Raw genomic sequence first — 13533 nt, 5'->3', positions numbered from 1 at the left:
GCAGCCACAGCTTCCCTGGGCAACCTGTTCCAGTGCCTTCCTACCCTCATGGTGAAGAATTTCTTCCTAGTATCTAACCTAAATCTCCCCTCTTTCAGTTTAAAACCATTATTCCTTGTTCTATCACTGCCTTCTCTGGTGAAAAGCCCCTCCCCAGCTTTAGATCCACAGTTCTAAAGACACAAGGGGACTTAGTAAAATACAGAGCCAAATCTCAGTATATGGAAGTTAACAAAAACTCCTCCAGCAACCAAGCACTCCTCAAAAAAAACCCACAAGAAAACCCACCAAATAAGTGTTCCCAAGTTTTATGTTTATCAAGCATTTTGTTAACAACTAATTCTACCACTAAAAAAAAAAAGTGCTTACAGCTGAATGCCCACAAGGCAAGTAGAAAAGGACACCTAAGATTTCCTACTGGACCTAAAAGAATCAATTATATGAAACATCTAAGATAGCTTTAACAAGACAGCCTGCAAAATGGAGATGTTCTGTCTTCCCCTAGATGGTAATTTTTTAAATAAGCCTCTTCAGTGTTTTTAGACAAACAGGAACTGCAGGTGTCAGTTTTAATTGAACTGGTGACTGCAATATGCTGCTTTAACAACTGTTCATACTTGTAAAAGCACCAAGTTTCCTTTCTCTTCCTCACCAACTCATAAAACACGTTAAATAATTGCACGTGATATGTACAACTATAAATTTCAGTTAAACCCAAGTGTATGACACACAAAATTCTTTCAGTCACAGTCAGAACCAACATACTTGTTCTTTGGTGCTGTGAGTTAGCAGAAGGCTGCTTGCTTTACTCAAGAAAGAAAGTTTATTTGCAAATGTCTGATGTTTTTGCTGGAAGGGCAATTCAGACCTTCTGATGACAGCAAATCTGAGTACATCTAATGAGTTTCTCCTTCCACATTCCCAGCTGGACTAGTGAGGAGTTGATAGTAGTTTATGTTTAATTTGAAGTAGGAATTCCCAAAGCACGTTGCTGGTGGGATGCCAATTAGGTCTGTCTCTATCACTAAAGCTGTTCTTACATCAGTGAGTTCTCTAACCCAAAGGAATTTGACAGAAACAGGACAAGACACTGTTGACTGCAGCATGCTGAAATGTTCAGTATTATACTGTAAATTGAGACATCCACATTGCAAAGTTAGGGTTTGACAAGCAAATACTGGCAGCAGTACCAGCTTAAGGGGTCTCCACCTCTAGCTCTTCCTACTGATCTGGCTGGTTGTATCCATGCAAGTTAATTCTCTATGTCATCTCAGCACAAGCATTTACCATTTGTGTAGTAAACCAGACTGGGGAGCTAATCCAGCTGAAAAAATAGCATGTTAAAAAAAAAAAAACAAACAACCAAAAGGAAAAAACAGAAGAATCGTCCAGAAAAAAAAAACAAACCAAAGAACAATCCAGGAGGGCAAAAAAACCTCCAAACAACCAGCAACAAAACACACAATAAAAAAGGAGCAAAAGAAAAAGTCCCTCTGCTATATTAATATCCCAGGCAGTTTTCTGTGCAGTTGCACAAATGGCTGAGCCAAAACACTACACCAAGCAGCTGGAAACATGAATTAACAGGGGCAGGGATTGCTTAAGGCAGCTCAGATGGCAGCACTGCCAAATGTGTAATCACAGCCTGAGAGCCACTAATTCTGCTGTCCTGGAAACAAACAGGAGTCTGGGTTTCAGGATGGCCAAAGGAAACAGGGTTTCCCAACTATTATCTGAGTTACTACTCTTGTGCTGCTCCATCTTCAGGAGCTGCACTGCAATCCTTGCTCTTGGCCCCCAAACTTAGGAACTGAAATTTCATACCAGGATTTCACTCAAATGGTTCAGCACAAGGGAGGCAGCTGTAACGTCACAACTGACAACCTGGATTAGACATAAAATCTCCTGGTTTCCCACATCCCAGCAGAAAAGGAAATACACATCTCAAGAATTTCTGAGAGAGATGTGAAATGCCAGTCAGCGCACACTTCTCATGCAAATAATGTTTGTTATTTCAAACAACACCCACTGGTAGAAGGGAAGGAGGTCATAAAGCAACTGAAGATCTTAAAATGACATTTAGGTCCTGTCAAAATTGATGTAAGAAATCCTGTAGCCTTTCAACAGGAAATTTTAAAAACTTGCAGCACAGCAATGGTTTTATTGACATAACACAGCACGATCTCCTCACTCAGCACAAGTAAAGGAAGGATTATTTCTAAGAGCTGATGTTGGTTCATGGTTTGTAGTTTCACCTGGAAATTTTGAATTATTAGATCTATTATTTCTGAAATATTTGCTGTAACCACCTTTACAACCTACAAACACAGTATAATTTCAATAGCTGTGCTCCCAAGTACTGTTCAATTTAGTCTTTCAAGGATTAAACTTTTTAAATCGAAAACTTCATAGAGAAGTTATGATTCATAGTGGAGGACTGTTTGGGTTTTACTATCAATTTTGTTTCAATGTTACCTGTTCTCTCCATTTGGGTCAAAAGTAACCACTGCTTAGAAGAACATCAGGATTAAGTAGCTTACCTCTACCATCAATAAAGCAATGAACACCAAAAGAAGAAAAAAAATTTCAAGCCTAATTAGTAAGGAGTTTTCCAACTACTTAAGTGTTATTTTCATTACAAATATAATTAATTCATCATGCAAGCCATCTAAGAAACCCAAAAGGGTTACAAATTCTGTATTTAAAATAGCAGTAACCCTCTATGAGAGTCCACAGCAAAAATTAAATTACGTATTTTGTCTACTAGCAGCACATTTCAGATAAAAAAATCATACATAATTAAACAAAAAAACAACAACAAACAAACAAAAACAAACCAAAAGAAAAAGAAAAAAGAAAAAGCATGAACAGGAGAAGGTTGTTAGGTTTCCAGACTTCCTGGCTTTATGTATCACTCCTCAACTAAAACATCAATAGGAGAGACATTAAATTGCTCTGCTTCCAAGTAAAATGCATGACAGCAACCCCAGTGAATATTAAAGCTAGTTCTTTGAATGCAACCTTGGTAGTCACCACTGCAAGATTCAGGGTAAGAAAGAGCTCTGTATTTCCAGGTCATAAATAGAGGCCCTTTAAGTGCACAGTATCATTAAAGCAACTATAGATACACATCATTCCTTTCTAAGCTAAACAATCAGTAGTTTTACCACTTTTGCCCTTTTATTATCAGGGTGGAAAAATGTAATCACTGTATAATTTGTTTCTGCATAAGGCATTACAAAAGTAAGTAAGTAAAATTCAGTTATAATATGCCTGTGTTGAGGAAAAGATAAATAAACTTCTCCTTTAACTGCAGACTTTAACACTCTTACAACCTACAACCTGATCTGCATCTGTGATGATTTTACAAGCTACTGCTCTCAATGCTCTGGTCCCCTTTGCATATGGAACAAGGCAACTGTTGTTTCTATCTAGTAAGTTTCCAATGAAACAGAGAAAACAAATCACATATCAAAAAAAAATGAAAGCTCACAAAACCCACGGACAGACCCAAAGATTGCAGAGCCAAATCAGTAATTGGACTCCATGTCATGGGATGATCAAACATCCAGAGAAGGTAAGATAAGTGCCAGAGATGCAATCATGCAATGCATGGCATTAATAAGTAGGAATTAAAACCTAGTAACATCAAGAAGCTACATTTTAACACTGCTACAATTTTCACTACATGCTATGTATGTAACAGTTTTAGTGACTGGCTAGACTTAAAGCAAAACAGACAACCTCCCTTAGGAATGTACCCAGTCACCAGGAAAAAAACAGACTGATGGCAGCAATTATTTCCTAAACTTTAGCTACATGCTGCACAAAAATTTTTATATAACACCACTGAACCTGAATGACTTGACTAAGAAGAATCTATTTCAGATTGATGCATAAATTACCTGTCTTGAGTCACTTACCAACATTTTAAAGCTTCCTATCAGATGAGGAAAGTAAAATACTGAACACAACACAAAGCATATGCCTTCTACAGAGAAAAAAGTAAAAATTCCTGTACAATTTGCCAAAATACTGTAAAGATGAGAGGAATTAGGCTGTTTGAAACAGCATCAAACGTTCTAACATAATAGATGTGCACATGCTCCCATGCCACGAAGTTCTGCTCTCTTGACAATAAAGTCAGAAACCCCCACTGCAATCTTCCAGCCTTTCAAACTCCACTTTTATTAACTCAGTATTAGTAAAAGCAGAACTGTTTCCTTTCCTAAAATAGGAACTACTTGTTTCATTAGATAAAATTATTGGAAAGGGTTGGTTTCTTAGGGGGGGAGGGCTTTTTTGTAATGAAAGGAACATAAAGCTATGTTCTGACATTATCTTTGCAGTGGTGACAGAAAGCCACTGAAGCTTGCATGTCATTCCTAGCACATTTTATGTCCTAGGAGTCTTTTGAGAAGGTGACTGGGGTATGAACTCTCTTTCACCAAGCAACCTCTTGGGATTTGTCTGCACAGTCCAAGGCCCCTGAAGCTGGTACTCTTGAGGCTGCAAACACTTCGTTTTGTTTTCCATTTGCATCATACTGGTTTCACCAACTAGATTTCAGAATGCATAATTTCAGAAATAGGTCCAACAGACACCACTTACTACATTCTGAGGAGCAGAACTGAAATATCCTATGCAGGACATGGACTGGTTACATGTAAATAACGTTTCTATTCATCCATTTCCCAGGTTAGAAAAATTGCTTTGGGCATTCATTCAATTTCCTTATTTCAGGCAGGTTTTTCATAGAATCACAGAATGGGGGGGGGTTGGAAGGGACCTTTAAAGGTCATCCAGTCCCCTCTGCAGTGTGCAAGGACCTTTTTAACTAGATCAGTTTTTATTCTTGGATTTCAAATACCATATGCTAGTACAAAGAACATTTCTATTTTGACCACATTCTTCTGAGACTCTGCTAAGACTGGCTGAAGGAACCTACCAAAGCCAGAAATCTGAAATTTTGAACCCTAGATCATTGTGCTTATAACTGTTGGCAGGACACCAGACAGCCTTGCTCATAAGAGGAATGCAACAATACGTACTTGGATGTTTACATGCATTCTCTTTTTTAAATCTAGCACTGAGTAAAACTGGTACCCTTCAAAGGGGACAGCCAAACATCACACACAATTTTTCCTCTGGCTTTCAGCTTGCTTTTGAGTGCAATGAAAGCATCAAAGCATCAGGAACCTAGCTATGTAAGGGATTTCCATCTACCATAGCCCTGTTTGCAGCCAGAAAGATTGCCTGCTTATTTCTTAATGGTGAAATTCTCCAGACTTACTACCAGGGCTGTAGGAAAATATTCATAGTGGGTTTCTATTCCAGATTCAGCCTTGACAAAGACAGTGTAAGTCTTTAGAAACATTCCCAGAGCCCTGTTTTATCCAGCAGCAAGTGTCAATAGAGCAAACTGACAATGTTTTGAGCTCTTTGCCTTCATGCTGCTCACTCTTCTCCTGAGGATGCTGCACTTCCAAGTTCCTGCAGTGAAAGCACACCACAGTCAGCACACATCTGGCACAGGTTACTCCTCTGTGCTCTGAATTCCATTTGCAGGATCAGCTCGCTGGTTGAAAATCACTGATGTTAACTGACAGCTCTAAACATATTTTTAAACATTAAAAAAAAAAAAGAAATGTCAATTATTCAGAGACTGTGGCACAATGTTTTTTAGATGGCAGAATGAAACATGGTACTTGTTTTACTGCTGACAGAATTAGGATGGGAAGATTCCCCACTCCCCCCTCTTTCTCTTCTGTTTACTTTCCTGCCAGTACTGTAGGGAATTTCAACACTACCAACTGTGAAACTCATTGTTTAACTTTGAGAACAACAGTCTGGCTGTGAAAGAGAGATATGCTCTGTGAGTCTGCAAAGGAGGCAAAAACATGCCACTTAAACGGAAGCCCGAGAAGCTCCTCCGAGAGCAACTAGACATTGCCAAGGTTTTTAAAAACTTCATACCAGACTGCCCTCTACTGGGATGTTACTCAAATCAACTCCATCCCTGCTCTTCCCAGCTCCCCCACCACCCTATAATCTGTACCAGCAATACTGTTGTTTTTTTTCCTAGAGTTATGAAAGGGTTTGATAACCTCTTTGCAAACACTTACATATCTGGCTAACAATAAACAGATATTTTTTTTTTTCCCCTCACGAGCAATCCATTCAAGTCAGGAGTTGGAAATGCTTCTGTATCTCTATGCCAACACCATTTTCAGCATCACAGATTTTGTTTAAATCAAGCATACTTGAGGCTGGTGTTGAACCAGTAACAAGGAAAAAAACCCAAAAGCTATTTTCTTGCATGTTGTCTTGTGAACATATTAAACTGAGAAAATTTTAGACAACCCTCTTTTGTCCTGATCAGTAACCTAGTTTCTTCTCTCCACTGGAAACACACCACATCGACTCCCTGCAGTGCACCTGAGGTTATTCTTCTTTTGAAGTATCACGGCAACATTAAGAGTTTTGCAGTCTCCAAAGGATCTCCTTGCCAGGTGCTTTCAACTTGAAAGCCAAGTATTTCCTTCCCTCAACCCAGCATTTGTGAGACCTGCAGATTCTGCTCTGAGCACGGAAGCTCTGCCCCCACTATAGAGAAAGGGCTGGTAGTTGAGGCTAGACCCCCCACACCATAACCCAACTGTCTTCACTGGAGCTTGTGTCAAACAGAAGAGAAACCAAATGTCTCCATCTACTTGGCCCAGCAAGGCCCTGTAAAATACACATTTGTTGATCAATCTGACAAGAATGCATGAAAGCAGACTTCCATCCTGAGCTGTGCAAAGCTGTACTGAGCATCTGTGGCAGCATATTAGCAACAAGTAAGAATATTCAGGACAGTGCCAATAAGCCGTATCATTTGATTTTTACTAAAGATATTTTAATTCCCCCCCATTACTTTGTGGTCTGCCACTCTGTCAAACACGTACTGCAAAAAAAAGGAGCAGAAAACTTGTCTGAATGGCCTAAAAAGAAGATTTTTGACCTACTGCCCAAAGTTGAAACCACATTTTTCAATTGCAATGTTTTGTTGTGGGTTTGTTTTGTTTTGTTTAAATTGCAGAAGGTTTTTTTTCCCAACCATTAAAAACCATTTTTCATTACCATCAGGATGACAGAGCCACATTTTACAGCTGGAGCTAAGAGCACAGCCCCAGAGTATCAGCTTCTTAAAAATTGTTTCACTTAAATAAACTGGTGACTATTTACCAACATGGATCTCTGCTTTACCACTCCTCCTAAAATATAATTTCTTCCCAAATGCCAACAGCTCTGGAAGTTTATGTATCCTAGAGGTCAAGAAAAGAGTTAGAAGCAACCATATACACTTACTAAACTAGAACCCACAGTAGTGAGGTGTTTATTCACTGCCCTCCCCACTTTCCCAGTACTTAGGGGGCTGTTTCAATTCCAGTGGCTTCGTAACTGGTAGCTGCACATTATATTATTCTCCTATTCTACAGCTAGAGTTTCTACTAGTCCCCTCTTCCCACCTTAAAGACCTTTCGATCATTTAATATAAGAGCTGTATGTTCTCATTAATCAGAACAATTACCCAGACATTTGATATCACCAAAAAAGAAGATACTTTGACATTTAAGGCTGCCTCAAGCTTTTCTTGCACAAGAGATGAGCCAGGATGTGAAGAATATGAAGGATGGGTGCTTCTCTGCACCCTGGCCAGGGAAACCCTTTGTTACCCACTACAACGTGTTACAAGTTAACATGGCTTCACTAAGCCAAACATGCCAGACCAATCTGGTGGCCTTCTATGACAAGGCTACAGAGATGGTGGATGGTGGCAGATCAACTGACATCATCTACCTGGATTTGTGCAAGGCATGTGACAGTGTCCCACATGACATCCTGGTCTCCAAACTGACAAGACATAGATTTGACAGATGGACCACTGGGTGGATGAGTAATTGGCTGGATGGCTGCACGCAGAGAGTTGTGGTCAATGGCGCAGTGTCCAAGTGGAGGCAGGTGATGAGTGGTGTCTCTCAGGGGTCAGTATTGAGACCAGTGCTGTTCAGTATCTTTGTTGGAGACATGGACAGTGGGACTGAGTGTATCCTCAGCAAAGCGGATGTCAATACCAAGCTGTGTGGAGCAGCTGAGACCCCAGAGGGAAGAAGGGAGGCCATCCAGAGGGACCTTGACAGGCTGGAGAGGTGGGCCAGTGCCATCCTCATGAAGTTCAACAAGGCCAAGTGCAAGGTCCTGCACCTGGGTCGGCACACACAGGCACAATTACAGACTGGGGGAGAATGGCTGGAGAGCAGCCCTGAGGAGAAGGACTTAGGGGTGGCAGTTGATGAGAAGCTTGACATGAGCCATCAGTGTGTGCTGGAGCCCAGAGAGCCAATTGTGTCCTGGGCTGCATCAAAAGAAGTGTGGCCAGCAGGGCCAGGGAGGTGATTCTGCCCCTCAACTCTGGTGAGACTCCACCTGGAGAACTGTGTGCAGCTCTGGAGCCGTCAGCACAGGAAAGACTTGGATCTGTTGGAGAGGGTCCAGAGGATGCCACAAAGACTATTAAAGGGCTGGAGCACCTGGAGCAGCTCTGCTCTGGAGACAGGCTGAGACACTTGGGGCTGTTCAGCCTGGAGAAGAGAAGATCCCAGGGACACCTTAGAGCACCTTCCAGTGCCTGAAGGGGCTCCAGGAAAGCTGGGGAGGGGCTTTTCACCAGAGAAGGCAGCGATAGGACAGGGGTAATGGTTTTAAACTGGAAGGGGGCAGATTTAGACATCAGGAAGAAATTCTTCCCCATGACGGCAGGAAGGCACTGGAACAGGTTGTCCAGGGAGGCCGTGGCTGCCCCATCCCTGGAGGTGTTCAAGGGCAGGTTGGATGAGGCTTGTGCAGCCTGGTCTGGTGGGAGGTGTCCCTGCTCATAGCAGGGAGGTTGGAACCTGATGATCTTTAAGGTCCCTTCCAACCTCAACCATTCTATGATTCTACAAGCACTGATCTGTGAATTCTCTTCCATGCTCTTCCTCATATTCAGTTCTGTACTTCTGATCTCAAAATACTCCAGTCCTGCTTCAACTTGAATAATGAAAGGCTTTGCTTGTGTGCTATTACCTCAAAGAAAGTTTTGCTATTAGACTTGCCAATAAAACAGCCTACCTCTACTTACTATAGCAGGTATAATTTCCATGGGTTTTAATATCTGAGACTGAAAACTTTCACTACCCCAAAAAAGATGTGCAGTCTAATGAATCAGTCTGCAACAGCCCTTGCCCACAGAAAATGAATTTGCCTTCACAAGAACATGTGCAGTTTAGCTCATGATACTGCAAAGCAATAACAATAATAAATACTGCTAATAGTATGCATCACTCTTGAATCAGTGGATAAACCACTGCAAGGCACCTGTCACCAACTGAAAGCCCATTTATTTATGAACTAGGGAAAAATACAGATAACAACTTCCAAATTCCATTCTATTGCCAGTTAAACTTAACAGAACTGCCTCTTTCTTCTAAAGTAAAAAAAATTCCCAAGCCCCATTTGCACATTTACACTGAAATTCAGGTCAGTTCAATGTATGCTTCATAAACAGATGAGATTCTGTAAAAAAGGTTATGTTTATTCACAGAACCTACAGCTAAGTCTGGTTTGCATACAGAAACCTCAGTGTGATCACTTTGCTGGGGAGCCCTTCAGATTCTCACTCACTGTCTCATTTTTTAATCCTACTATTCAAATTCTTTGAAATAACTTTTTCTTTTCTGGCAGCCCACAGAAAAGAAACTCCCAACACTTTCATGAGTTCATGTGTTGAAAAGTGACACAGACTGATGAGCACATTTTTAATAAGAGGTGCTTCTCAGGGAAAAGTAGTTCTAAGGAACTGAATGCCACGAATCAAGGTAAAAACATCTCAGGTTTATCTAAAGTGTCAGACCACAAGAGATGCTGTAGAGAAACAAAATGTACTGATTAAACATAGTAGCTATAAGAGTATAAAGAATTACAACAGGTTTTTATACTGGAAAACCATCAGTTCCCTGGTTAACAGAATGACCACCACTACATTCCAACAGCTCTTAGAACAGTGTTCTCAATCAAGCACTGTTACATCCAAAATACAGAATACAACACACATTAACTAGAAAATGTAGGGTCTTTTGAATAATTCATCTAAGGAAGAAGAGAGCAAGGGTACCTATCTTTTTTGTTCACTGGGACTCTGCATAATACAGTAGTTCAGCAAAATAGGCTTAAGAAATCAATTCCAGCAGTCACTTGTTCCATCTCCAATAGCACAGTCCACACCATATTTGTGCTGATAAAACTTGTTGTAGGGAAACAAAAATCTCCAATTGTGCACACAGTATTAACAGATTTTAACCTATATGTCTCCATTCTTGAAGTAAGAATAGACTTATTTCATTTTCAAGAAAGACATCACAAAAATAAATGTAAACAACAAAAAAATACATGGCAGGGAATATCCAGGCATACCAATTATTGCAACAAACTTTTTGCACAGGAAGTGAAGGGCTGGGGCTCAACACTGACTTAGAAAAAACAAGAAGTGTGACACATTGTCCACCAAATGATCCTTCTCTGTCCTGAAATATATATCAGGCAGAATGCCCTCAAAGAAGAAAAAGAGTACTTGTGCTATTACAGGCTTGAGGACTGATTTAAAGCAAACTAGGCAGTCTTATTTTCAGCAATTCTTAATCAAGGATTCTTAGTTCAATGGTTAACTCTGCAACACTAATAAAAAGCATTCTTTAAACAAAATGTTTTCCATGTTATACCTACTGCCAGCTGTCAGAATCTGAAAAACTTAAAATAAGGATAATGAGCTGCAGGGTGTTTCCCATACCTCAGCTCCACCCATCCATTTTGGTTCATCAGGAAATTCAGCACACAGGACATCTTCTGACTGCTTAGTTCCCAACACGTGATAGTGCAGCTTTTGGTGTAGATTAGTGGATGTCTCAGTGCCTAGTGAAATGCAGGTAATTTAAAACAATTAGTTCTCAAAGAAATACAACAACTAAATAAACCCCTTAAAACGTTCTGTATCCTTCTGCATATAAGAGTAATTCAGAAGAGAGAACTAGGAATGGTTCACATCTACAACCATTCCCCTCCAAACGAACACCCCTCTTCAAAACAAAACCTGATTCCACACTGCAAATCTCTTCAGTTACCTTTTCCTTTCATGCTGATGATATATTCTTCAAATGTGAAGGTTCATCATTTCAAGCTTTGCTTTCTAGAAATACTAACAAGCAAAGAAAAGAAAAACTACCCTCTAATGATGTTTTTGCTCTCATTTCCCCCTGGGCAACTAAGGGGAGCTTTATTGCTAATTAACATTCCTTGAAATGTTACATTTGCTGAAAATAAAAAAGGAGTATTTTAAAACAATGCATGAGATGCTACTTGATTTTTTATATATATATTTTGTGCTTTTAACATTTTCCAACACTTCAGCTTCTGAAATACAAACATGTTTAAAAGTAAAAACCACAATGTGGGTATCTGACTTACAAGTATGGCAAAATGATGGGCTGCAAAACCAGAGAGGCAAAATTCAGGCTCTCTCCAAGCTTTAACAAAGAGCACAGATTCAGAGGAAACTTTTCAGTAGCACAGTCTTATTGTGAGAGCTGCTAAATTCCTTCCCTAGTCACACTCCTCAGCAATTTATTCCACTTTGTGTGCTGCTCCTTGAGTTTTGCTAGCATAAACATTTTGTGCTGCTGTGCTGCAAACAACAGATGAATTAATCTGGTTGAAAAACAAAAACTTGATGTCCCAGATTGCTATTTGTCAGGTTAGCCTCCCAAGTAAGTTCACCTATGCCCACACAGATGCGTAAGGGAAAGAGACTTAAGAAAGCTTTCCCCACACATCACATTCCAGCCAACAACATCCTGTATGAAAGCTCAGTGAATCAGTGCACAGAGAGAAAAAAGGAGCAGCAGACATTTAGGAGGAAGGCAGGGACAGGCAGAGAAGAGGATGCTCACCCTGAGAACAGGCTTTGACCATACAAGGCAAAATCTGATATCTAATTGCATAAACTAGTATAGCTCGTTATTTCAGTATAAACTACTAGACCTAATTATTCGTTGCACCAACTTACTAAAAAGGTTATTTTGCTTCCACCTAGCATGCAATGACTACAGTCACACTTACCATCACTTTTCCCATCTTGTTTTGGATAGCAGTTATAGAACATGCCTTTCCCATCATGGGTCCATGCCATGCAACTGAATTTAACTCTCTCCAGCGTGTCTGGAAGATCCTCAGGACCTTCTACTTTCATAAACTTGATAGTAACCCAGTCAGAGCCACTAGAACTCAGGCCGTATGCAAAGTATTCACCATCTTCACTGAATGCATAACCTAGGAAATTGGAACAAGGTGAAGTAAGAACCAGCACAAAGAATCAATATTTTCAAAAAAGTGTTTTCTCATTTTGCCACGCAGCTTTTTTTATTTACTTCATGCTAGCCAAACCCCAGAGGGAGAGGTGAACCCGGGGAATCAGTTAAAAGAACTGTGTGCACAGAACACTGGGAGAAGAGGGGTTATTTTCTAAAAGGCAGTGCAAGCAGCTCCACCTGCTGTCCCTTGGGATTCGCAGCACTTTTCCAGTCTCTGTCAACTTCTCATGTAGTTCACAGATCTGAGCTCAGGAATGCATACTCACTGAGTATGTTCAGTAACATCCCTTCTGCCCAACAACTGAGTTATAATTTGAGCAACTCTTCTGCTTCCCTGAGTTTGGGGAGAAGAGATGGAGACCAAAAGCAAACACAGCTAGAGATCTTAAAGTGAGATTTTAAGACAGAAACAAAGTACCAAAGAAGTCAACAGAAACTGAGATGCAAGCAATGCATCCTGAAATAAAGCAAATTCCACTTCAGTATTGCAGTCACTGAAAACTGGCTTCTCCAAATCCATGAAAACTGAAATAAATGGAAAAATTTGCCACTAGCATGCAAATGGATTAATCACCAGTGCTCTCAGCTCAGACCTCTGCTACATTTGTCACTCTATACAAACTTTGAGGAAAATATGATTCTGAAATAAATCAGAGGAGTTTCCACCATAGTTGATAAGGATCAAGTTTACTCTTGCAAAAAAAACCTAAGCGAAGAGACTGAATTATCATAGGCCTGTACAGACCTGAAAGAAAGTTATGAAAGAAAAAAAAAACACATTAAAAAGTTGATTTCACAGAAATCAAAGGTTGAGAGACACCACTGTTTCACCCTAACATATTCTCCTCCATAAGAACTAAGAGTGGCCATTTGAATTTAGAACAAAATTCCACCTTGCTGTCCTCAGGAGTAGTCACAAGATTCCTAGAAAAGCAAGAACAATACTAGAACAAGTAATACTTCCCTTAAGTATTCTTATAACCTCTGACCATTTTTAGATTAGGAGACTTATTTTCCACAAGTAGTTGGTTAATAATCCTCAATGCTTCCCTCCTCCTTGACCTTGTCCACCTTGCCTTGCCTTTAAGCT

General features: G+C 40.2%; 1 protein-coding gene across 1 annotated transcript in view; it reads right to left on the bottom strand.

Annotated features, from left to right (window-relative positions):
- The window catches only part of PREP (prolyl endopeptidase), an 85921-nt gene that overhangs the window by 57876 nt on the left and 14512 nt on the right, over positions 1–13533 (bottom strand). Inside the window, exons 5-6 of the mRNA XM_051613111.1 lie at positions 12193–12402; positions 10868–10989 (exon numbers count right to left, since the gene is read on the bottom strand). Coding sequence (XP_051469071.1) covers positions 10868–10989; positions 12193–12402 — 332 coding nt within the window. The remainder of the gene's footprint in view (positions 1–10867; positions 10990–12192; positions 12403–13533) is intronic.

The sequence above is a fragment of the Apus apus genome, chromosome 3, assembly GCF_020740795.1.
Source record: "Apus apus isolate bApuApu2 chromosome 3, bApuApu2.pri.cur, whole genome shotgun sequence".
NCBI classification, from domain to species: Eukaryota; Metazoa; Chordata; class Aves; order Apodiformes; family Apodidae; genus Apus; species Apus apus.
Note: the sequence above shows the minus strand (reverse complement) of the source record. Positions and strands in the feature narration are given on the sequence as shown.